Source organism: Bombina bombina, chromosome 8 (assembly GCF_027579735.1).
Source record: "Bombina bombina isolate aBomBom1 chromosome 8, aBomBom1.pri, whole genome shotgun sequence".
In the NCBI taxonomy this organism is placed as follows: Eukaryota; Metazoa; Chordata; class Amphibia; order Anura; family Bombinatoridae; genus Bombina; species Bombina bombina.
In genome coordinates, this window is record NC_069506.1 from 35,659,507 (window position 1) to 35,685,915 (window position 26,409).

A 26,409-nucleotide genomic window follows, 5' to 3' on the forward strand; every position below is an offset into this window, starting at 1 on the left:
GTTTCTTTAATATTTTTATATATTAGGGCATACTATCGAAGTATCTTGTTAACCCCTTTACACTTCAGCAGAGTCCCTCTAAAGTGCCAGCTAGACCTTCTGTTTAAGAATCAGACAGCTGTAGCGCTGTCTCTAAGCGCAACACACTGTTTCCAGCCCCCTCCACTAACCGGAAGTGTAAGAGGAAAAGGAAACTAAACACAAACAAAAGGATCTAATAGTCCTGCTTTCCAATAACCGGAAGAACTAAATAAACCCTGCTAAATCAAATTGGCGCCACACAAGCTCCGCCCCTCATGGACGCTTCAACAATCCTCTCCCGGTCGCCATTATTATTATTAAGCTAAACGACCGAGAGCAAAATAACAGGCTGCTTAGCTCCTTTTACCTATGTCTAGGAAGCTGCTTAGCCCATATGAACTCTCTCATAACAAACACCCTCACACTGAGCTTGCTCTCTGCACAGTATAAAAGTCAGTCAGTATGAACCCTCCCGGTCGGCTATGCATTTTATAAAACCGCCGGGAGAGGAGAGTCACATGCCCCATACAGTCCCAGTGCCAGCGTCCAAAACTGCCGTGTCCCCTAGAACAATTAGGAGAATTGCATCTATGTTAACCCCTTGAAAGGAGCCCCAATTTGAGAGTCACATGCCCCATATAGTCCCAGTGCCAGCGTCCAAAACTGCCAAGTGTCCCCTAGAACAATTAGGAGAATTGCATCTATGTTAACCCCTTGAAAGGAGCCCCAATTTGATGAGGTCTGTGTAAAAAAATAAAGTGCACAAACTTTTTCTGAGACTTCTTGTACTTCAGAGATAGTCAGCACTTACCTCATCTTCTGCCTGGCAGCAAGGCAGACTCCAGGTTTAAGAGGTCCTATCCCTCCCATGGACCTGAGAATGAAGAGAAAGTCCTGAGTTAGAATCTCTCAGGTTTTCCAGAGGCAGGGCAGCATCAATATATGGGAGGCACAGTGAGAATTATGTCCCACCAGTTCCCATTGCTCTAAAGCCACCAAAAGCTCTACTGTAGAGACTGATATGGACTACGGCTACACCCTAGAACAAAGCAGCACACTCTGGCACTACTTTAAAAATAATAAACTCTTAATTGAAGAATCTTTTCTAACACCTCACTTTACCTACCTATCACTAATGTAGGCAAAGAGAATGACTGGAGTGGTAGGGAAGGGAGGAGCTATATATAGAAGCTCTGCTGTGGTGCTCTTTGCCTCCACCTGCTGACCAGGAGGTGAATATCCCACAAGTAAGGATGAAATCCGTGGACTCGTGTCTTTAAAAATAAAAACTTTCATGATTTAAATAGGGAATTAAATTATAAACAACTTTCCTATTTACTTTTATCACCAATTTTGCTCTGTTCTCTTGGTATTCTTAGTTGAAAGCTAATTCTAGGAGGTTTATATGCTAATTTCTTAGATCTTGAAGACTGTCAAAAGAACTGAAATAAGTGGGCAGTTTGCAGAGCCTTAGATACAAGGTAATCACAAAGGTAACAAGTGTATTTCTAGAACAGTGCTGGTTATGCAAAACTGGGGAATGGGTAATAAAGGGATTATCTTTCTTTTTTTAAAAACAAAAATTCTGGTGTTGACTGTCCCTTTAAATTGCAGAGACCAAGTATTATCAATATAATCCATTATTAAATATTTTAATTATTACTTAATCATTGATCGATAAACCAACACAAAGAAGGTTAGAACATTAAAGGGCCATTATACACTCATTTTTTCTTTGCATAAATGTTTTGTAGATGATCTATTTATAAAGCCCATAAAGTTAGTTGTTTTTTTTCCCAGACTCCTAACCAAGCCCCAAAGTTTTATTTGAATACCGTCAGCTACCTTCTCCAGCTTGCTCCTGTTTGTGTAAAGGGTCTTTTCATATGCAAAAGAAGGGGGAGGGGGGAGTGTCTTATTTCCCACTTGCAGTGGGCTTTCCAACTGCCTTTTCAACAGAGCTAAACTGAAAGCTTCTAAGTACGTTTTTAAACCATTTTATACTGGATTTTTATATCAGTATCTGTGCATCTTATTCTTTATAGTAGTGTCTATTACATGCAGTTACATGAAAATGAGTGTATACTGTCCCTTTAAGATCCATGTTGCTACACTATTTGTCTAATCCTTTAAAAAACCCTCAAGATGTGTTTTCCTACAAAAAAAATACACCCTTCCAGTCTATATGAATTTTGTCAGATAAATAATATGACAATATGTTTTAAATAATTCAATCATACCCTCGTGTTAAAGGCAGATGATGATGGCAGAGTTCTTACCTGGGAGACGGCACAGGCTTCATCAGGGCTTTCCAGTCTCAGCAATGAAAATTCAATCAGGACTTTACAAGCTGCAGCTACAGATTGTAGATGGTTTCTTGGAACTAAGTGGACACACAAGGAAAGAAGCTTTAAATCACTGAAATACTAAAGGAACATGTTGAGCAAAACACTTTTACATAAATACCTTTTACAAAATAAAGTTATAGTACTCCACAATCATTTAGGTTGGTCCTGCCCAAAAATAAATACATAAATCAAAAGCAGCAAGCACAGAAGAACTTTGGTAACCAGTTCTGTATCATAAAGCTTATTCTTTGGTTGTATTGGTCTTCCAGAAAATTATAAAAACCATAAATTAACCATTAACCAAAACCATAAATTATGCTTACTAGATCATTTCCTTTCCATCTTTATGAGGAGAGTCCAAGGCTTCATTCCTTACTTGTGGGAATACAGACCCTGGCCACCAGGACGAGTCAAAGACACCCCAGCCAAAGGCTTAAATACCTCCCCCACTCATTCTGCCGAGGGAACAAGGAACAGTAGGAGAAATATCAGGGTATAAATAGTGCCAGAATAAAAAACAAAAAAATTTGGTCCGCACAACTGAGAAAACGAGCGGGGGTCGTGGACTCTCCTCATACAGATGGTAAGGAAATTATCTGGTAAGCATAATTTATGTTTTCCATCTTAATATGAGGAGAGTCCACGGCTTCATTCCTTACTTGTGGGAAACATATACTCAAGCTCTAGAGGACACTGAATGAAACGGGAGGGTAAAAAGAGAGGCGGACCCTATTCTGAGGGCACCACAGCCTGCAAAACCTCTCCCCCAAAAGATGCTTCAGCCAAAGCAAAAACATCAAACTTGTAAAATTTTGAAAGGAGGACCAGGTAGCCGCATTACAAATCTGCTCCATAGATGCCTCATTCTTGAAGGCCTAAGAGGAAGCCACTGCTCTAGTAGAAAGAGCCTTAATCCTCTGAGGAGGCTTATGTCCCGCTGTTTCATAAGCTAAGCGAATAATGCTCCTCAACCAAAAAGACAAGGAAGTGGATGAGGCCTTCTGCCCCTTACGCTTCCCAGAATAGACAACAAACAAAGAAGAAGTCTGTCTAAACTCCTTAGTGGCTTGAAGATAGAACTTCAAGGTCCAAACCTCATCCAAATTATGAAGTAACCGCTGCTTTGAAGAAGAAGGGCTAGGACACAAGGAAGGAACAACAATCTTCTGATTGATGTTACGATCAGAAACAACCTTAGGAAGGAAACCTAAACCAGTACGAAGAACAGCCTTATTAGCATGGAATACTAGGTAAGGGGGCTAACATTAGAAAAGAAAAACAGTTAGAGACCAGCGCAAAATGACCTGAATACAAACACTTATAACAAGGAGGATTCCCAATAAAACCTCCAAACAAAGAGCAAAAGTAGAAAAAAGGAGAAATAAGTGCGCAAAAATGCTAAAGTAAACAAGAAAAAAGGGGGAGAAGTGTCAACAATAAAATTATCTCACTTGGAATATAATATAGAATATCTCTGATTGAATGGCTACTATGTTTTCACACTTGGGAGACTGTTTTGCCTCCAAAAATTATGTGACTATAACCATGGAAATGAAACACACATAAATAAAAAGATATTTTAAACACAATTTATAATTTTCACAAAATAAAAGAACAAGTATTTCTAATTAAAAAATTCATATATACCTCTCACTTCATATTTATTTCAAATTAAAAAGCAAATAAAAATGTGTATAAATCTATAGTATAAATTGTAGATTAAATCTACTAAGGACCGGTCCTAATTCATAAACCTATTACACCTAATTCATAAAACTATTACACAAATACTTCAACAAATAAAATACAAAGATAATTTAAAAGTTGATACAAGCGATCAAAGTTGATACAAGCGATCAAACCAAATTTAAAATAAAATGTTGCTATTGGAAACTCCGTGGAACAGGCTCCCAAATTGATATCCAGAAATGATTATCCTTCGCAGGTTGTCCGTAGAGCAAATAAGCAAGATAGGCAATGGCGGTCTTCTGATTTCTTCCAAACTATTAGGAGTGTCGTCTAGATGGAAGACAGAAATGTCTTGAAATGGGCGCTTGAAAAGGGGGCTAACATTGCAAGGCAGCCATCTCAGATACTCTGTGTGCCCAGGCAATAGCCAGTAAAAAGAGAACCTTCCAAGATAATTTAAATGTCAAGGCTGTGCATAGGCTCAAACGGAGCCCTCTGCAACACATTAAGAACAAGATTTAAACTCCAAGGAGAAGCACTAGGTCGAAATACAGGTCTGATTCTAGATAGAGCCTGAACAAAAGACTAGACCGTCTGGAAGCTCCGCGAGATTCTTGTGCAGTAACACAGATAGGCCCGAAATCCGTCCCTTAAGAGAGCTAGCCAAAAGGCCCTTCTCCAGACCATCCTAGAAAAAAACATAATTTATGCTTACCTGATAAATTCCTTTCTTCTGTTGTGTGATCAGTCCACGGGTCATCATTACTTCTGGGATATAACTCCTCCCCAACAGGAAATGCAAGAGGATTCACCCAGCAGAGCTGCATATAGCTCCTCCCCTCTACGTCACTCCCAGTCATTCGACCAAGAATCAACGAGAAAGGAGAAACCAAGGGTGAAGTGGTGACTGGAGTATAATTTAAAAAATATTTACCTGCCTTAAAAAACAGGGCGGGCCGTGGACTGATCACACAACAGAAGAAAGGAATTTATCAGGTAAGCATAAATTATGTTTTCTTCTGTTATGTGTGATCAGTCCACGGGTCATCATTACTTCTGGGATACCAATACCAAAGCAAAAGTACACGGATGACGGGAGGGATAGGCAGGCTCATTATACAGAAGGAACCACTGCCTGAAGAACCTTTCTCCCAAAAATAGCCTCCGAAGAAGCAAAAGTGTCAAATTTGTAAAATTTGGAAAAAGTATGAAGCGAAGACCAAGTTGCAGCCTTGCAAATCTGTTCAACAGAGGCCTCATTCTTAAAGGCCCAAGTGGAAGCCACAGCTCTAGTAGAATGAGCTGTAATTCTTTCAGGAGGCTGCTGACCAGCAGTCTCATAGGCTAAACGAATTATGCTACGAAGCCAGAAGGAGAGAGAGGTAGCCGAAGCCTTATGACCTCTCCTCTGACCAGAGTACACGACAAACAGGGAAGACGTTTGTCGAAAATCCTTAGTTGCCTGCAAGTAGAACTTGAGGGCACGAACTACATCCAGATTGTGTAGAAGACGTTCCTTCTTTGAAGAAGGATTCGGGCACAGGGAAGGAACCACGATCTCTTGATTGATGTTCCTGTTAGTGACTACCTTAGGTAAGAACCCAGGTTTAGTACGCAGAACTACCTTATCTGAATGAAAAATCAAATAAGGAGAATCACAATGTAAAGCTGATAACTCAGAGACTCTCCGAGCCGAAGAAATAGCCATTAAAAATAACACTTTCCAAGATAACAACTTTATATCAATGGAATGAAGGGGTTCAAACGGAACTCCTTGTAGAACGTTAAGAACAAGGTTTAAACTCCATGGCGGAGCAACAGTTTTAAACACAGGCTTGATTCTAGCTAAAGCCTGACAAAAAGCCTGGACGTCTGGATTTTCTGACAGACGCCTGTGCAACAAGATGGACAGAGCTGAGATCTGTCCCTTTAATGAACTAGCCGATAAACCCTTTTCTAAACCTTCTTGTAGAAAGGACAATATCCTAGGAATCCTAACCTTACTCCAGGAGTAACCTTTGGATTCGCACCAGTATAGGTATTTACGCCATATCTTATGGTAAATCCTTCTGGTAACAGGCTTCCTAGCCTGTATCAGGGTATCAATAACCGACTCAGAAAAAACCACGTTTTGATAAAATCAAGCGTTCAATTTCCAAGCAGTCAGCTTCAGAGAAGTTAGATTTTGATGTTTGAATGGACCCTGTATCAGAAGGTCCTGTCTTAGAGGTAGAGACCAAGGCGGACAGGATGACATGTCCACTAGATCTGCATACCAAGTCCTGCGTGGCCATGCAGGCGCTATTAGAATCACTGATGCTCTCTCCTGTTTGATTTTGGCAATCAATCGAGGAAGCAGCGGGAAGGGTGGAAACACATAAGCCATCCCGAAGTTCCAAGGTGCTGTCAAAGCATCTATCAGAACCGCTCCCGGATCCCTGGATCTGGACCCGTAGCGAGGAAGTTTGGCGTTCTGGCGAGACGCCATGAGATCTATCTCTGGTTTGCCCCAACGTCGAAGTATTTGGGCAAAGACCTCCGGATGAAGTTCCCACTCCCCCGGATGAAAAGTCTGGCGACTCAAGAAATCCGCCTCCCAGTTCTCCACTCCCGGGATGTGGATTGCTGACAGGTGGCAAGAGTGAGACTCTGCCCAGCGAATTATCTTTGATACTTCCATCATTGCTAGGGAGCTTCTTGTCCCTCCTTGATGGTTGATGTAAGCTACAGTCGTGATGTTGTCCGACTGAAACCTGATGAACCCCCGAGTTTTTAACTGGGGCCAAGCCAGAAGGGCATTGAGAACTGCTCTCAATTCCAGAATGTTTATTGGTAGGAGACTTTCCTCCTGATTCCATTGTCCCTGAGCCTTCAGAGAATTCCAGACAGCGCCCCAACCTAGTAGGCTGGCGTCTGTTGTTACAATTGTCCAGTCCGGCCTGCTGAATGGCATCCCCCTGGACAGATGTGGCCGAGAAAGCCACCATAGAAGAGAGTTTCTGGTCTCTTGATCCAGATTCAGAGTAGGGGACAAGTCTGAGTAATCCCCATTCCACTGACTCAGCATGCACAATTGCAGCGGTCTGAGATGTAGACGTGCAAAGGGTACTATGTCCATTGCTGCTACCATTAAGCCGATCACCTCCATGCATTGAGCTACTGACGGGAGTTGAATGGAATGAAGGACACGGCATGCATTTAGAAGCTTTGTTAATCTGTCTTCTGTCAGATAAATCTTCATTTCTACAGAATCTATAAGAGTCCCCAAGAATGGAACTCTTGTGAGAGGAAAGAGAGAACTCTTCTTTTCGTTCACTTTCCATCCATGCGACCTTAGAAATGCCAGAACTAACTCTGTATGAGACTTGGCAGTTTGAAAGCTTGAAGCTTGTATCAGAATGTCGTCTAGGTACGGAGCTACCGAAATTCCTCGTGGTCTTAGTACCGCCAGAAGGGCACCCAGAACCTTTGTGAAGATTCTTGGAGCCGTAGCCAATCCGAATGGAAGAGCTACAAACTGGTAATGCCTGTCTAAGAAGGCAAACCTTAGATACCGGTAATGATCTTTGTGAATCGGTATGTGAAGGTAAGCATCCTTTAAATCCACTGTGGTCATGTACTGACCCTTTTGGATCATGGGTAAGATTGTCCGAATAGTTTCCATTTTGAACGATGGAACTCTTAGGAATTTGTTTAGGATCTTTAAATCCAAGATTGGCCTGAAAGTTCCCTCTTTTTTGGGAACCACAAACAGGTTTGAGTAAAACCCTTGTCCCTGTTCCGACCGCGGAACCGGATGGATCACTCCCATTAATAACAGATCTTGTACACAGCGTAGAAACGCTTCTTTCTTTATCTGGTTTGTTGACAACCTTGACAGATGAAATCTCCCTCTTGGGGGAGAGAATTTGAAGTCTAGAAGGTATCCCTGAGATATGATCTCTAGCGCCCAGGGATCCTGAACATCTCTTGCCCAAGCCTGGGCGAAGAGAGAGAGTCTGCCCCCCACTAGATCCGGTCCCGGATCGGGGGCCCTCGATTCATGCTGTCTTAGGGGCAGCAGCAGGTTTCCTGGCCTGCTTGCCCTTGTTCCAGGACTGGTTAGGTTTCCAGCCTTGTCTGTAACGAGCAACGGCTCCTTCCTGTTTTGGTGCAGTGGAAGTTGGTGCTGCTCCTGCTTTGAAATTCCGAAAGGGACGAAAATTAGACTGTCTAGCCTTAGCTTTGGCTTTGTCTTGAGGCAGGGCGTGGCCCTTACCTCCTGTAATGTCAGCGATAATTTCTTTCAAACCGGGCCCAAATAAAGTTTGCCCTTTGAAAGGTATATTAAGTAATTTGGACTTAGAAGTTACATCAGCTGACCAGGATTTTAGCCACAGCGCCCTACGTGCCTGAATGGCGAATCCTGAGTTCTTAGCCGTAAGTTTGGTTAAATGTACTACGGCCTCCGAAATGAATGAATTAGCTAGTTTAAGGACTCTAAGCCTGTCCGTAATGTCGTCCAGCGTAGCTGAACTAAGGTTCTCTTCCAGAGACTCCATCCAAAATGCTGCCGCAGCCGTAATCGGCGCGATGCATGCAAGGGGTTGCAATATAAAACCTTGTTGAACAAACATTTTCTTAAGGTAACCCTCTAATTTTTTATCCATTGGATCTGAAAAAGCACAGCTATCCTCCACCGGGATAGTGGTACGCTTAGCTAAAGTAGAAACTGCTCCCTCCACCTTAGGGACCGTTTGCCATAAGTCCCGTGTGGTGGCGTCTATTGGAAACATCTTTCTAAATATTGGAGGGGGTGAGAACGGCACACCGGGTCTATCCCACTCCTTAGTAACAATTTCAGTTAGTCTCTTAGGTATAGGAAAAACGTCAGTACTCGCCGGTACCGCAAAGTATTTATCCAACCTACACAATTTCTATGGTATTGCAACAGTGTTACAATCATTAAGAGCCGCTAAAACCTCCCCTAGTAATACACGGAGGTTCTCCAATTTAAATTTAAAATTTGAAATATCTGAATCCAATCTGTTTGGATCAGAACCGTCACCCACAGAATGAAGCTCTCCGTCCTCATGCTCTGCAAGCTGTGACGCAGTATCAGACATGGCTCTAGTATTATCAGCGCACTCTGTTCTCACCCCAGAGTGATCACGCTTGCCCCTTAGTTCTGGTAATTTAGCCAAAACTTCAGTCATAACAGTAGCCATATCTTGTAATGTTATCTGTAATGGCCGCCCAGATGTACTAGGCGTCACAATATCACGCACCTCCCGGGCGGGAGATGCAGGTACTGACACGTGAGGCGAGTTAGTCGGCATAACTCTCCCCTCGCTGTTTGGTGAAATTTGTTCAATTTGTACAGATTGGCTTTTATTTAAAGTAGCATCAATACAGTTAGTACATAAATTTCTATTGGGCTCCACCTTGGCATTGGAACAAATGACACAGGTATCTTCCTCTGAATCAGACATGTTTAACACACTAGCAAATAAACTTGCAACTTGGTTACAATCTTATTTAATAAAAACGTACTGTGCCTCAAAGAAGCACTAAACGATTAAATGACAGTTGAAATAATGAACTGAAAAACTGTTATAGCATCAATCCTTGAAAACAACACAACTTTTAACAAAGGTTTGTTCCCATTAGTAAAGTAACAATAATTAAATCTGAAACGTAAAAATAAGAGAGCAACGTTTTTAATCACAGTCAATATATAAGTCTCACAGCTCTGCTGAGAGAATCTACCTCCCTTCAAAGAAGTTTGAAGACCCCTGAGTTCTGTAGAGATGAACCGGATCATGCAGGAAATACAAGAGTAACTGACTGGAAATTTTTGATGCGTAGCAAAGAGCGCCAAAAACGGCCCCTCCCCCTCACAAAAAGCAGTGAGAGAGAAACGAAACTGTCACAATTAAAACAAGCAACTGCCAAGTGGAAAAATAATGCCCAAACATTTATTCACTCAGTACCTCAGAAAATGCAAACGATTCTACATTCCAGCAAAAACGTTTAACATAATAAATACCTATTAAAAGGTTTAATGTACTTTTTACAGAGTAATTCCAGTGAAGTACCATCCCCAGAATACTGAAGTGTAGAGTATACATACATGTCATTATAACGGTATGGCAGGATTTTCTCATCAATTCCATTCAGAAAATAAAAACTGCTACATACCTCAATGCAGATTCATCTGCCCGCTGTCCCCTGATCTGAAGCTTTTACCTCCCTCAGATGGCCGAGAAACAGCAATATGATCTTAACTACTCCGGTTAAAATCATAGTAAAAACTCTGGTAGATTCTTCTTCAAACTCTGCCAGAGAGGCAATAACACGCTCCGGTGCTATTGTAAAATAACAAACTTTTGATTGAAGTTATAAAAACTAAGTATAATCACCATAGTCCTCTCACACATCCTATCTAGTCGTTGGGTGCAAGAGAATGACTGGGAGTGACGTAGAGGGGAGGAGCTATATGCAGCTCTGCTGGGTGAATCCTCTTGCATTTCCTGTTGGGGAGGAGTTATATCCCAGAAGTAATGATGACCCGTGGACTGATCACACATAACAGAAGAAATAAAGAATCCTGGAATCCCTGATCTTATGCCAGGGAAATCCACGCTCTTCACACCGGAATAAGTAGGTCCTCCACACCTTATGATAGATGCGACAAGTAACCGGCTTACAGGCTTGAATGAGAGTATCAACTAAGCATTCAATTACCACGCAGTCAGCCTCAGAGAATCTAGATTTTGATGAACAAAAGGACCCTGTTCCAGCAGATCTCTGCGACAAGGTAACCTCCATGGAGGAGAAGATGACATCCCCACTAGATCTTCAAACCCCATCCTTCGCGGCCACGATGGAGCAACCAGTATCACCGACGCCTGCTCCTGCTTGATGAGGTAACGGTGGGAAAAGTTAGATTAGCCTAAACCTCCAAGGCACTGCTGATGTTGTCTGATTGGAATCTGATAAACTGTGTCGAACCCAGAAGAGGCCAAGCCTTCAGAGCATTTAAGATCGCTTCAAGTTCCAAGATGTTGATGGGGAGGAGAGATTCCTATCAAGTCCACAGACCATGTGCCTTCCTGGCACTCCAAACAGCTCTCCATCCTGAGAGACTCGTAGTCACAATCTCCCAGGATGGTCTCAAGAAGGATGTCCCTTGGGACAGATCTGGACAAAGCCACCAGGAGAGCGTTTCTCTCGACTGGCTGTCCAGAGAAATCTGTTGAGACAGATCTGAATGATTGCCGTTCCACTGACTCAGCATGCACAGTTGAAGAGAAAAGAGAAAAGAACACAAGCTGTGTTAGATGGAACCTGGCAAAGGGGATTATGTCCATGCAGGACACCATGAGTCCAATTACCTCTATACACTGCGCCACAGATGGCCTGAAGGAGGTCTGGAGTGCAAGACAACTGGAAGTTAGCTTGTAATGTCTCTGGTCGGTAAATGACAATATGTTTTAAATAATTCAATTATCCCCTTGTGTTAAAGGGAGAAGATGATGGCAGAGTTCTTACCTGGTAAATATCCTCAGACATGGAGTCTATTATCGTACCCAGGAACTCCACCCTGGTACTGGGAATAAGAGAACTCTTTTCTAAGTTCATCTTCCATCCATGAGATCGAAGAAGAGAAAGAAGAGCTTTCGAATGGTCCTCTGCTAGACGACAGGACGGTGCTTGAACCAAAATATCGTCTAAGTACGGCGCCACTGCAATCTCTCTGGTTCTGGCCACTGCGAGCAGACCCCTAGAACCTTCGTAAAAACTCTTGGAGCAGAAGCTAGACCAAACGGAAGTGCAATGAACTGGAAGTGCTGGTCCAGGAACGCAAATCTTAGGAACTTGAAGTGTTCCTTGTGTATAGAGACGTGAAAGTAGGCATCCTTCAGGTCTATCGTCATAAATTGTCCTTCCTGGACTAAAGGAAGAATGGACCTTATTGTCTCCATCTTGACCGAGGGGACAGACAGGAATTTGTTTAAACACTTTAGGTCCAGGATCGGATGAAAAGTGCCCCTCTTCTTTGGTACCACAAACAGATTTGAGTAGTATCCCAGACCTCTCTCTGCTGGAGGGACCGGTACAATGACCCCCAGGGCGGAGAGATCCCTCACACACCCTAGAAAAGCCTCTCTCTTTTCTGGCCTTGAAGACAGGTTTGATAAGAGGAATCTGCCCCTGGGAGGATGAGACTTGAAACCTATCCTGTATCCCTGAGCAATGACCTCCAGTACCCACGGGTCTTGCATGTCCCCCAAACCAAGCTTCTGAAAAAAGAGCGACAGTCTGCCCCCTACCAGATCCAAAGCCAGATTAGGGGCTGTCCCTTCATGCGAATTTGGACTTGGCAGGCTTCTTATTCTGCTTGGATTTATTCCAGGACTGAGGAGGTTTCCAAGTTCCCTTGGACTGCTCCAGCTTTGCAGAGGGCTGCTGACGTTGGGATTTGTCTGAACGAAAGGAACGAAAATTAGGACCCTGTCCCTTAAGTTTGTTCTTCTTATCCTGCGGTAAAAAGGCACCTTTGCCTCCAGTAACCATGGATATAAAAGAGTCCAGGCCTGGACCAAAAATAATCTTTTCCTTGAATGGGAGGGAAAGAAATCTAGACTTCGAGGTCATGTCTGCAGACCAAGACTTCAGCCAGAGTGTCCTCCGGGCTAGCACAGAAAAACCTGAAGCCTTAGCGTTAAGGCGAATAATCTGCATATTTGCATCACAAATAAAAGATTTGGCTACCCTTAAGGCCCTAATTCTTTCCTGGATCGAGTCGAGGGGACCCTCCACCTCGATCAGCTCAGATAAGGAGTCGCACCAGTAGGTAGCCGTTCAAGCAACCGCAGCAGCAGCCACTGCCGGTTGGAACAAATATCCTGTATGCTGAAACATTTTTCTTAATAGAGTTTCCAGTTTTTTATCCATGGGCTCTTTAAACGACGAACTATCCTCAAGTGGGATAGTAGTGCTTTTAGCAAGCATGGAGATAGCACTGTCTACTTTAGGGACGGAACACCACAACTCCAACTGAGAGTCCAGAACCGGGAACAATTTCTTTAAGGAAGAAGAAGGGCAGAAAGAAGAACTGAGTCTTATCCATTCATTCTTCATGTTCGCCATCTTTACGGGAACCGGGAAAGTCTGTGGTACAACCCTGTTCTCGTATACTAATTTAGGAATACAAGGTTCCTCAGGTAATTTAGGTTCTGGAACCTCTAAAGTAGCCAATACTTCCTTTAGTAGAAAGCGTAAGTGTTCAATCCTACATCTAAAGTCTGGTTCCTCCGCAGCTGGAGGCTTAGAGGCAGCAGATTCCGACCCAAAAAGAGCATTCTCTGAAGTATGAGAGGCGTCTTCATCATCGGATAATCTTGTATCAGATAAATCCAATAGGCTAGTAGATGACCCCTGGGAAGGATAGCAATATTTAACCTTTCGCTTGTGCTTAGCAGTGCAAGGTAAAGCACTAAAGGCTGCAGACACTGCCGTCTGTAACTGTTCAGTAAAGTCTGGCAGTAAAAGGGCCCCTCCAGATGGAGGAATAGGAGTGCTACGGGAAGCTGCATGTGTATCAGGAGATGAATGTAGGATGCACACCTCACGGGAAGGAGACTCCTCAGAGGTCGAAGGCTTAGTAGTACTAAACATATTAGTTTTCTTTGATAAGATTACTATATCACGGCAAGTGGAACATAACTGAGCAGGCGGGTATACAGTGGCCTCCTCACAATATAGACAGGTATTCGCTTTAGGTAAAGAGTCCTCCATAGCTTGCCCTTATATAAAAAAGGACTAAAGACAAAGATAAAATAGCACCTTTTTACCCCAATGGTTCCCATGATTACAGTAATATCTCAACCCCTTAAAAAGTCACATTACTCAGATCATCTAAAAACATATCTAAGAATGCTATTGCTGAGTGAGCACAAATTATATATATATATATATATATATATATATATATATATATATATATATATATATATATATATATATATATATATATATATATATATATACACACACACTTAAAGGGACATTCTAGAGCAAAATTATATGTGCTTCTGCTGCATTTAACCCTTTGAGTGCTAAGCACTTTCCCACCTGGGTGCTAAGCACATTTGAGGGTTTTTTAATTTTACATTTTTAATTTATTTTATTTTTTTTACTTTTTGTCTTTTCATTTCAGACTTATACCATTGGAAAGGTTAGGCGATTACCTTTCCAATGGTGGGTCTTGGGGGTCTGTAGCTGCTTAGATGCCTGAGATACAGGCTTCTAAGCAGCATGCCCCCTTTCCCTATATTGTTCATTGTCTTTTTTTACATAAAGTTGCGCAGTGACGTCATCACGCAAAAACGGGAAGCCCCGGCGATGCCTGTCACTCTACAGGCACGATCGCCGGGGTAGGAGCGGGTGGGAGCCCCCAGATCTCCCTCAAGGTGGGAGAGTGCTAGCAACGGCTCTGAGCCGTCGTTAGCACCTGAGTGAGAAACTCTGCGACGGCTCAGAGCCGTCATTAGCACTCAAGGGGTTAAAGGGACATTCCAGCAAAAATTGGAATCCACATGGATGCATTTCAGGTTTTGAATATAAGTATTTTTGACATATACATGTATTAGCAAAAATGAATCTAATAAAAGCTATAGCTGTTTTAAAATGTGTATTTAATGCACCAGCATTTTAAACAACACTTGCTCAGAGAGCCTAATGTGATTGTAACATCTGGTAATTACTCAATTTGTTAATTGCTGACATGATACAAGCCCCACTGGCGCTCTTGGTAGCTGCAGTATTTAAAATGCTGGTGCACTGAGAATATCTAGTTATGCTTTGTGCAGAGAAAACTGTTAACACTAAAACAGTGATAACTTTTACATAGATAAATTACATCTTTGAATAGAAACATATTTGCTATGTGCATTAATATTTTGACCGAAATGTCCCTTTAATGTGGTCCTGATATTTGTCAGATTGTCTCAAGTGGCAGCCCATGGGTCAATCCATGGGGGGGGGGGGTTTATTCCCAAATGTATTTTCAAGAATAAACATTTTAATTATTTTGTTAAGAATTTAATACATTCAAGTAGAACTCTCCTGTTTAATACTGATGATGATGATGATGATGATACTTACTTTGACTGCATACTGTAGTAATATAGTGAGTGGCCAAGGCAACAAAGGAAGAGTAGAATGGCTCATACTGTTTGTCATGGTGCAGGAGCTCTGATTCACTGCAAAAACAAAAAGTGAGTGAGTGAGAGGCTATAAAGAAAACGGATATCTCCAACATTAAAGGGACACTAAACCCAATATTTTTCTTTCATGATTTAGATAGATCAGCAATTTTAAGCAACTTTTTAATTTACTTCTATTTTCATTTTTTCTTTATTTTCTTGCTATATTTATTTAAAAAGCAGAAATGTAAGCATAGGAGCCGGCCCATTTTTGGTTGGGAACCTGGGTTATGCTTGTTTATTGGTGGGTAAATGTAAGCCTCCAATAAGCAAGCGCTATCCATTATGATGAACCTAAAATGGGCAGGCTGCTGAGCTTTACATTCCGGCTTTTAAAATAAAGATAGCAAGAGAACGAAGAAAATGCGATAATAGGAGTAAATTAGAAAGTTGCTTAAAATGTCATGCTCTATCTGAATTATGAAAGAAATAACTTGGGTTCAGTGTCCCTTTAATTGTAGAGAACATTTTAACCAAGTGTATATGTTAAACTTGCCTCAAGAGCAGCAGTTTATAAATTCATTTGAATTTAAACACTCACATTTATTAGAAAACAGATAAACAATGAATAGTCCAAATGGTCAGGAAATAAAATCATTCAGATGAACAAAAGTAATTACACAGAAAAGCGTTCCTTTATGTGAAAAAAAAAAAAGAGTCCTCAATTTGATGTTTACTGTAATCTTTATTGGATACTTATTCAGCACTGGTTTTCAGGAAGAACTTTCCTGCAAATTTTCTTTTACACAATCAAAGGAACACTGAACTGAAAAGGACATTGTACAATAGATTTGTCTTTACATAAAGGTTTTGTAGATGATTTATTTATATAGCCCATCTGGGGGTGTTTTTGTAACAATGTATAGTTTTGCTTATTTTTACTGAACATTGTGCTGATTTTCATATTCCTAACCAAGCCCCAAAGTTTTAGATGTATACTGATGTATTTAGACTCCAGCTTGCTCCTGTTTGTGTAATTTGTATTTTCATATGCAGGGGAGGGGGGGGGGTCTGCTCTTCCTGCTTTCTCAGCCCATTTCAGTGGATGTCCCAGCTTAACCTAATCAACAGTGCTAAACTGGAAGCTTCTAAATAAATTTTTAAAAGGTTTCATACTGGATTTTATATCAGTATCTGTGCATATTCTTCTTTATAGTAGTGTCTATTACATGCAGTTATATGATAATTAGTGAATACTGTCCCTTTAAAGCAGGGGTCTTAAAGTACTGGCCCACGAACCAGTTACAATGCGGCTTTCCACTTACTCCCCATAACTGAGAGCTGTGGGCTGATTAACATAATGCCAGGGGCGCAAGGAGCTGAAGCTCCAGGCCCACGCCTCTATATAAGCCCCTGAGTGTGCAGCACGCCAAAATTGGCGCCATAGCTGTTTGTGAGTGTGGCAGCAAAGGAGCAAAGCAAGCGAGTTAGGATTGTTTTGCCCAGAGCTTGTGTTTGGCAGTGACGAGGGGACTTTACTGGGGCAGTGTAGTGTATCTCTCAGTGAGACTGTGGGGCAAACTGAGTCTAAGCAGACCGCAGCAGAGGAGGACAAGCAATGGGGTTAAGCAAGGTATGTGCCAAGTATAGCTGCCTTATAGTGAGTTTTATTTTGTGTCTATCTAAGAGAGGGGCTGTATAGCTTGCTTTGTTTATAATACTACCATACCATAACTTGTGTGTGTGTGTGTGTGTGGGAGGGGTCTGTGTGCGTCTGTGTGTGTGTGTGTATGCGTGTGTGTATGCGTGTGTGTGTATGCGTGCGTCTGTGTATATGCGTGTGTGTGTGCGTACGTCTGTGTGTATGTTTAAGTCTGCGTGTGTATGCGTGAGTATGCGTGCGTCTGTGTGGGTGTGTGTATATGCGTGGGTGTGGGTGTGTATGTCTAGGTCTGTGGGTGTGTCTGTGGGGGGGGGGGGGGTCTGAGGGTGTGTGTAAGGGTGTGTGTGTGTAACGGTGTGTGGGGGGGGGGGGGGGGCTCTGTGTATGTGGGTCTGTGTGTGTTTGTGTGGGTCTGTGTGGGTCTGTGTGTGTATGTAATGATTACACATATGACACAAAGCCATCACTGATAGTATCTGTTTAACAGAGCATTATATAATTTTGTTAAAAGTTTTGCAAGCGGCCCCCATGGGGGAAGAAAATTTGACCAGTGGCCCAAAGGTAATTTGAGTTTGAGACCCCTGCTTTAAAGGGATATGAAGCCCAAATAATTTTTTTGTGATTGGAATAGTGTGCAAATATAAATAACTTTCCAATTTATTTCTATCATCTAATTTGTTTCATTCTCTTGGTATCACTGGTTGAAAAGCATACCTAGGTATGATAAGAAGCTGCACATATATGCTTCATGTCATTGGCTTTAAGCTAGCTGCCAGCAGTGCATTAATGCTCCATCAACAAAGGATACAAAATGAACAAAGCAAATGAGATCAAAAGTAAATTGGAAAGTTGTTTTAAAAAATGTATGATCGATCTGAATTATAAAAGGAAAATGTATTTCAAGTGCCTTTAATAATGCATTAAAAAAATTAACATAAAGGACCATTACAGCGATAAAATTACGCTTTAATTTGTTATAACGTCATTTTATCACTAGCGATGATGCAAAGCAATGTGTTAACCCCCGCAAAGGAATTAAAAACATAAAGTACACTTTAGACTCTTAGACAATATTAGAGCATGTTATTTTATCGCTAAAACAGCCCTTAAAATTAAAGGAAAATATTGAATTGTACATAAATTATTTTTCAGACTGCTTTTCTTCTAATGTAACTTGGAATGCAGAGCTTTTGCAGTGCAATGTGTAACCACTGATGTATCAAATTTTAAAAATTTATTAATGTTCCCTTAAAGGGGACCCTTTTTTTTTTTACTATAACAAAATAGAAATTAAATTTTGTAATTGTGTTACTAATTATTTTCTATTCATAGGTATTTGCCGAGTGGTCGCATCTACCCCTCATTTGCTTCCCTTGTTTGGTTTATGAAATGCAACAACGTGCTCAACCACTCTACACAATGTTTCTTTAAAGCCACAGCTTTACATTACCTAGCAACAACACAGAAGGTGTAAGCCAGTGCTTTCCAAACAGTGTGTCGGCAGTAGTGTGTAGGTGTGTCCCTGCTTCAGCACAAATTTTTTATATTTAATTTTTTAAAATTTTTTTTTTGGTTTCTGACTTTCCGCCTGCCTGCTACGCATATCACATGGTTGACACATGATTGATACCTAGTGGGTCGCAGATCATCTTAACCTATTGGCGCAGCTCAGTGGGAACTGAAACTATTCCCATTGGTGGCACATTGGCTCCCGACTACACGTGTAGTCTCCTTAATTGGCTCGTGACTGCATGTGTAGTCAGTGAGTGAGACAGCAATGTGTTTGCAGCGTGGGCAGTAGTCAATCGGACTCACCGAGCTCTGAGGGCGGCAGCTTAAATGCTGAGCTGAAGTCAGAGGGGTTTTTTCTGCAGCTAGCTCCCAGTAGTACATTGCTGCTGCTTCTGCTCTTGATATATGGATAGGAAGGGGAAGCTTAATGAAATGCTTGATGATGAAATGCGAGTGTCTTTATCTAATATTCCACCAAATATTCAGAAATTGTGTTGATCCCATCAACCTCATACATCCCATTAATATAGTAAGTAGCTATTGGTGTTATTAAACTGTTTATTAATTCTTGCACATACTTACTGTTACTTGTAAATACATTTTGTTATTATATAATTTATGTATGTGTCCGTATCTCTTAAAACAAGTTAGTTTAACCTCCTGTTTGCCAGTACAACTGAATTACTGTGTTGCAAAATGATGTAGGTCTAAAAAGTGTATCACCATCATAAAAAGTTTGGAAAGCTCTGGTGTAAGGGGAAGACACTTAGATACCGTTATCCAGCACAGAAGCAGCAATCAAGGTACAAAAATGGTTAAAGGATTCCAAGTTCAAACACCTTTATTAAATCAACATAAAACCACCCATTCACAAAATAAAACTAGGATCTCGTATTATAAAAAATAAAGCAGGTTATTTGTAAGACAATCTGTAGGGGGAGGGCTATAGTTCTACAGGGTAGGATATAAGTAAAACAAGCTGGTCACAGGGTGTCAGGAAATTTGTGGTGCTGTTAAAGGGACATTAAACCCCAAATGTTTCTTTCATAATTCCCAACAACTTTCCAATTTACTTAATTTATCAAATTTGCTTTGTTCTCTTTATATCCTTTGTTTAGGAAGCAGCAAAGCACTACTGGGAGCTGAGAGGCATATATGTAGAGCTACCAATCAAAAGCTAGTTCCCAGTAGTGCATTGTTGTTCCCGATCCTACCGAGGCATGTCTTCCAGCAAAGGATACCAAAATAAAGAAGTAAATTAGATAGAATTAAAATGGAACATTGTTTTAAATTCCTAAGGTCTATCTGAATCATGAGCTTAATTTGCCGTAATTGCCCCTTAAAGGGACAGTCAACTCAAAAAAAAAGAAAAAAAAAAAAAGGATGATTGTTTTAAAAGATAGACAATCCCTTTATTACCCATTCCCCAGTTTTGCATAACCAACACGGTTATATTAAAATACTTTTTACCTCTGTGATTACCTTGTATCTAAGCATCTTCTGACAGCCCCCTAATCACGACTTTTTATTTATTATCTATTGACTTGCATTTAAAGGGACAGTCAAGTCCAAAAGAAAAACTTTCATGAGGTAAATAGGGAATGTAATTTTAAACAACTTTCCAATTTACTTGTATCACCAATTTGCTTTGTTCTCTTGGTATTCTTAGTTGAAAGCTAATTCTAGGAGGTTCATATGCTAATTTCTTAGACCTTGAAGACTGCATCTAATCTAAATGCATTTTAACCACTAGAGGGCATTAGTTCATGTGTTTCATATAGATGACATTGAGCTCATGCACGTGAAGTTACCCTGGAGTGAGCACTGATTGGCTAAAAAGCAAGTCTGTCAAAAGAACTGAAATAAGGGGGCAGTTAGTTTGCAGAGGCTTAGATACAATGTAATCAGAGGTTAAAAGTGTATTTATATAACTGTGTTGGTTATGCAAAACTGGGGAATGGGTAATAAAGGGATTATCTTTCTTTTTAAACAACAAAAATTCTGGTGTCGACTGTCCCTTTAAGCCAATAACTGCTGCGTTGTGCACAACCTATGGGCGTGAGCACAATGTTATCTATATGGTTCACAAACTAGCAGTCCCCTGTTGTGAAAAGCTAATAAAAAAGCATGTGATAAGATGGCTGTAGTGGCTTAGAAACAGGCAGACATTTAGAGGTTTAAAGGTTATAAAGTATATTAATATTACAATGTTGGTTGTGCAAAGCTGGGGTATGGGTAGTAAAAGCATTATCTATCTTTTTAAACAATAACTATTTTTTTGTTGACTGTCCCTTTAAGGACCATGGGATTTCAGTAGGGCTGTAAGTCTGGGGAGATGGCTTGATGGAGTACAAGTGTGTACTAACATCACGCGTCAGTGTATCCCGTAGTGGGAAGAGAGAGCAGCAGTGTTTACTAACATCACGTGTCAGTGTATCCCGTAGTGGGAAGAGAGAGCAGCAGTGTGTACTAACATCATGCGTCAGTGTATCCCGTAGTGGGAAGAGAGAGCAGAAGTGTGTACTAACATCACGTTTCAGTGTATTCCGTAGTGGGAAGAGAGAGCAGAAGTGTGTACTAACATCACGTTTCAGTGTATTCCGTAGTGGGAAGAGAGAGCAGAAGTGTGTACTAACATCACGTTTCAGTGTATTCCGTAGTGGGAAGAGAGAGCAGAAGTGTGTACGAACATCACGTGTCAGTGTATCCCGTAGTGGGAAGAGAGAGCAGAAGTGTGTACTAACATCACGTTTCAGTGTATTCCGTAGTGGGAAGAGAGAGCAGAAGTGTGTACGAAGATCACGTGTCAGTGTATCCCGTAGTGGGAAGAGAGAGCAGAAGTGTGTACGAACACCACATTTCAGTGTCTACCGTGGTAGGGTGATAGAGCAGCAGTGTGTACGAACATCATGTGTCAGTGTATGCCATGGTAGGGTGATAGACCGGGATAGGCAAGGTGTCCGTTACTAGCCCTTGCAGTGTCCGCCACAACCTTAGTATATGTTTTATTTCTGATTAAATAATAGGAATAAAAAAATATATGTAGTGTGAATAAAATTAGTGGCTTCTCAAGAGACTGCTAGCGATATTTGGTGATAAGTTATGGAATAAATAAAGCCTGACTGAAATACTGGATGTGTATCTGCATCTGTATAATAACACCCAGCTCTATACAAAGACACAGCAGTGACACTGGCTCATGGGTATAGCCAGAGGAGGGCTGGTTATAGGATCAGTGGTATCTGTATCAGTATAATAACACCCAGCACTATATAATGACACAGTAGTGACACTGGTACATGGGTATAGCCAGGAGGGCTGGTTATAGGATCAGTGGTATCTGTATCAGTATAATAACACCCAGCACTATATAATGACACAGTAGTGACACTGGTACATGGGTATAGCCAGAGGAGGGCTGATTATAGGATCAGTGGTATCTGTATCAGTATAATAACACCCAGCACTATATAATGACACAGTAGTGACACTGGTACATGGGTATAGCCAGAGGAGGGCTGGTTATAGGATCAGTGGTATCTGTATCAGTATAATAACACCCAGCACTATATAATGACACAGTAGTGACACTGGTACATGGGTATAGCCAGGGAGGACTGGTTATAGGATCAGTGGTATCTGCATCAGTATACTAACACCCAGCACTATATAATGACACAGTAGTGACACTGGCTCATGGGTATAGCCAGAGGAGGGCTGGTTATAGGATCAGTGGTATCTGTATCAGTATAACACCCAGCACTATATAATGACACAGTAGTGACACTGGTACATGGGTATAGCCAGAGGAGGGCTGGTTATAGGATCAGTGGTATCTGTATCAGTATAATAACACCCAGCACTATATAATGACACAGTAGTGACACTGGTACATGGGTATAGCCAGAGGAGGGCTGGTTATAGGATCAGCAGGGTGTGAGTGTACTTCATGACAAGCTATTTGAACAGAAGAGAATTCTGTAACACAGTGATGGGGCAGCAGGTTTTCTAGGTTTCCTGTGAGCACATAATCAGGCAGCAGGGTATCATGTGACATGGAGATGGGGCTGCACAGTGTCAGGGTATCATGTGACATGGAGATGGGGCTGCACAGTGTCAGGGTATCATGTGACATGGAGAAGGGGCTGCACAGTGTCAGGGTATCATGTGACATGGAAATGGGGCTGCACAGTGTCAGGGTATCATGTGACATGGAAATGGGGCTGCACAGTGTCAGGGTATCATGTGACATGGAGATGGGGCTGCACAGTGTCAGGGTATCATGTAACATGGAGATGGGGCTGCACAGTGTAAGGGTATCATGTGACATGGAGAAGGGGCTGCACAGTGTCAGGGTATCATGTGACATGGAAATGGGGCTGCACAGTGTCAGGGTATCATGTGACATGGAGATGGGGCTGCACAGTGTCAGGGTATCATGTAACATGGAGATGGGGCTGCACAGTGTCAGGGTATCATGTGACATGGAGCTGCACAGTCTCAGGGTATCATGTGACATGGAGATGGGGCTGCACAGTGTCAGTATCATGTGACATGGAGCTACATAGTATCGGGGTATAAAGTGACATTGTTATGGGGTGGCAGAGAGGCACGGTATAATGTTACATGGTAATAAAGCAGCAGAGTTGAAGGGTATAAAGTGACAGTGAGGGAGCAGTAGAGTGTCAGTGTTTCCTATAACAAGTTGATTGGTCAGCAAGGTGTTCTTTTAGCAAGGTGGTGAGCAGCTGTGTGTAAAGCTATGTGGCATGGTGACAGATCTGCGGGGTGTCATGATTTCCTTTGACAAGTTGGTGGGCAGCTGGGTGTCAGGGTAGAATATGACACGGTGGTGTAAGAGCAGGGTGTTAGGGTTTCTGGTGACAAGGTGGTGCCCTATGAGAAGTTGATAGGATAGCAAGGTCTCAGGGTATCCTGTGACAAGGTAATGAGGCAACAGGGTGTCCGGTCACAGGTTTGTGGGCAGCTGTGTGTCAAGGTATAACCAAACATGATACAGGGCAGCAAGTTTTCAGGGTCCCCTGCGACAAGAGTGGTGGAGCAGCAGGGTGTCAGGGTATCCTGCGGCAGAGAGATAGGGCAAAAGGGTGTCAGGGTATCCTGCAGGCAGAGAGATAGGGCAAAAGGGTGTCAAAGTATCCTGTTACAGGGCAGCAGGGAGTCAGGGCACCTTGTGGCAGAGAGTGACAGGGCAGCAGGGAGTCAGGGCACCTTGTGGCAGAGAGAGTGACAGGGCAGAGGGGTGTCGGGGTTTCCTGTGACAGGGCAGAGGGGTGTCGGGGTTTCCTGTGACAGGGCAGAGGGGTGTCGGGGTTTCCTGTGACAGGGCAGAGGGGTGTCGGGGTTTCCTGTGACAGGGCAGAGGGGTGTCGGGGTTTCCTGTGACAGGGCAGAGGGGTGTCGGGGTTTCCTGTGACAGGGCAGAGGGGTGTCGGGGTTTCCTGTGACAGGGCAGAGGGGTGTCGGGGTTTCCTGTGACAGGGCAGAGGGGTGTCGGGGTTTCCTGTGACAGGGCAGAGGGGTGTCGGGGTTTCCTGTGACAGGGCAGAGGGGTGTCGGGGTTTCCTGTGACAGGGCAGAGGGGTGTCGGGGTTTCCTGTGACAGGGAAGAGGGGTGTCGGGGTTTCCTGTGACAGGGCAGAGGGGTGTCGGGGTTTCCTGGGACAGGGCAGAAGGGTGTCGGGGTTATCTGGGACAGGGCAGAAGGGTGTCGGGGTTATCTGGGACAGGGCAGAAGGGTGTCGGGGTTATCTGGGACAGGGCAGAAGGGTGTCGGGGTTATCTGGGACAGGGCAGAAGGGTGTCGGGGTTATCTGGGACAGGGCAGAAGGGTGTCGGGGTTATCTGGGACAGGGCAGAAGGGTGTCGGGGTTATCTGGGACAGGGCAGAAGGGTGTCGGGGTTATCTGGGACAGGGCAGAAGGGTGTCGGGGTTATCTGGGACAGGGCAGAAGGGTGTCGGGGTTATCTGGGACAGGGCAGAAGGGTGTCGGGGTTATCTGGGACAGGGCAGAAGGGTGTCGGGGTTATCTGGGACAGGGCAGAAGGGTGTCGGGGTTATCTGGGACAGGGCAGAAGGGTGTCGGGGTTATCTGGGACAGGGCAGAAGGGTGTCGGGGTTATCTGGGACAGGGCAGAAGGGTGTCGGGGTTATCTGGGACAGGGCAGAAGGGTGTCAGGGTTATCTGGGACAGGGCAGAAGGGTGTCAGGGTTATCTGGGACAGGGCAGAAGGGTGTCAGGGTTTCTTGTGACAGGGCAGAAGGGTGTCAGGGTTATCTGGGACAGGGCAGAAGGGTGTCAGGGTTTCCTGTGACAGGGCAGAAGGGTGTCAGGGTTTCTTGTGACAGGGCAGAAGGGTGTCAGGGTTTCCTGTGACAGGGCAGAGGGGTGTCAGGGTTTCCTGTGACAGGGCAGAAGGGTGTCAGGGTTTCCTGTGACAGGGCAGAAGGGTGTCAGGGTTTCCTGTGACAGGGCAGAGGGGTGTCAGGGTTTCCTGTGACAGGGCAGAGGGGTGTCAGGGTTTCCTGTGACAGGGCAGAGGGGTGTCAGGGTTTCCTGTGACAGGGCAGAAGGGTGTCAGGGTTTCCTGTGACAGGGCAGAAGGGTGTAAGGGTTTTCTGTGACAGGGCAGAGGGGTGTCAGGGTTTCCTGTGACAGGGCAGAGGGGTGTCAGGGTTTTCTGTGACAGGGCAGAAGGGTGTCAGGGTTATCTGTGACAGGGCAGAAGGGTGTCAGGGTTATCTGTGACAGGGCAGAAGGGTGTCAGGGTTTTCTGTGACAGGGCAGAAGGGTGTCAGGGTTTTCTGTGACAGGGCAGAAGGGTGTCAGGGTTATCTGTGACAGGGCAGAAGGGTGTCAGGGTATCTGGTGGCTGAGTGACAGGGAAGAAGGGTGTCAGGGTATCTGGTGGCTGAGTGACAGGGAAGAAGGGTGACATGACAGAAGGGTATCAGGGTTTCCTCTGGCAGTAACAGGGTGTCAGGGTGTCCTGTGGCAGAATTACAGGGAAGCAGGCTGTCAGGGTGTCCTGTGACAGGGCAGAAGGGTGACATGACAGAAGGGTATCAGGGTTTCCTCTGGCAGTAACAGGGTGCCAGGGTGTCCTGTGGCAGTATTACAAGGAAGCAGGCTGTCAGGGTATCCTGTAGCATTGTGACAGGACAGAAGGGCCGCAGTGACACAGCTCTCCTGGCTCTCTATGCTTTTTTCCATCCTCCTCTTGCCTACACTACATTCTCACCTCTCTATTACAGAGCCCACAAGCTGCGGTAGTTCCTTCATATCAAACGCAGAATAAGAGGCCGACAGAAGCGGCCGAACGGCCACTTCCCAGCCGGGCCCTGAGCTGCCTCCGCTAGACGCCATCTTCCTGACTGTGACTGAACCTACAACGGAAGTGAGAACCTCCTTCACTAGCGTACAGGGCTAACTTTACGTCTGTCCTGTCTGCTTGCAGGCGCCATATTGGAAGAGGAAAGACGCCATATTGGTAGGGAAGGCTCAAAAGTAACATTTTGATGCTGAAGTCACATGATGTCTAATAACTAAGTAATAGTAGCACTAGCTTAACTAGTTTAATCTTTTTAAAGTAGAACTATTAAAACGTATGTATTATTATTATTTATATTATTATTATATACAATTATTATTAACAAATACAATATCATACAAATTTGCAGCAACTGGGTCTAGTATTGTCTACTTAATCACAGAAAATCACGTTTCCAGTTCGTCCAAATAAAGGTTTATTTTTAGAAATTACCACACCAGTATTTTATCTAACTGACTGGAGTTGCAAGTGAATGTTGCTAACCTTGGTGACTTCACCAGTGAGTAATAGATGCATTTAGGAACATAAAACCCAAACATTTTCTTTCATGATTCAGATAGAGCACACAGCTTTAAACAACTTTACAATTTACTTCTATCTATTATCTAATTTGCTTTGTTCTCTTGATATC

At 43.1% G+C, this 26,409-nt stretch overlaps 1 protein-coding gene across 15 annotated transcripts in view; it reads right to left on the bottom strand.

Annotated features, from left to right (window-relative positions):
- The window catches only part of UBR4 (ubiquitin protein ligase E3 component n-recognin 4), a 256,917-nt gene extending 231,095 nt beyond the window's left edge, over positions 1 to 25,822 (bottom strand). For all 15 annotated transcript variants that reach the window (XM_053690290.1, XM_053690289.1, XM_053690283.1 and 12 more), the window contains exons 1-3: positions 25,689 to 25,822; positions 15,210 to 15,307; positions 2,301 to 2,404 (exon numbers count right to left, since the gene is read on the bottom strand). In XM_053690290.1, coding sequence (XP_053546265.1) covers positions 2,301 to 2,404; positions 15,210 to 15,307; positions 25,689 to 25,813 — 327 coding nt within the window. In that variant the 5' untranslated portion in view covers positions 25,814 to 25,822. The remainder of the gene's footprint in view (positions 1 to 2,300; positions 2,405 to 15,209; positions 15,308 to 25,688) is intronic.
- Between the last annotated feature and the right edge of the window lie 587 nt (positions 25,823 to 26,409).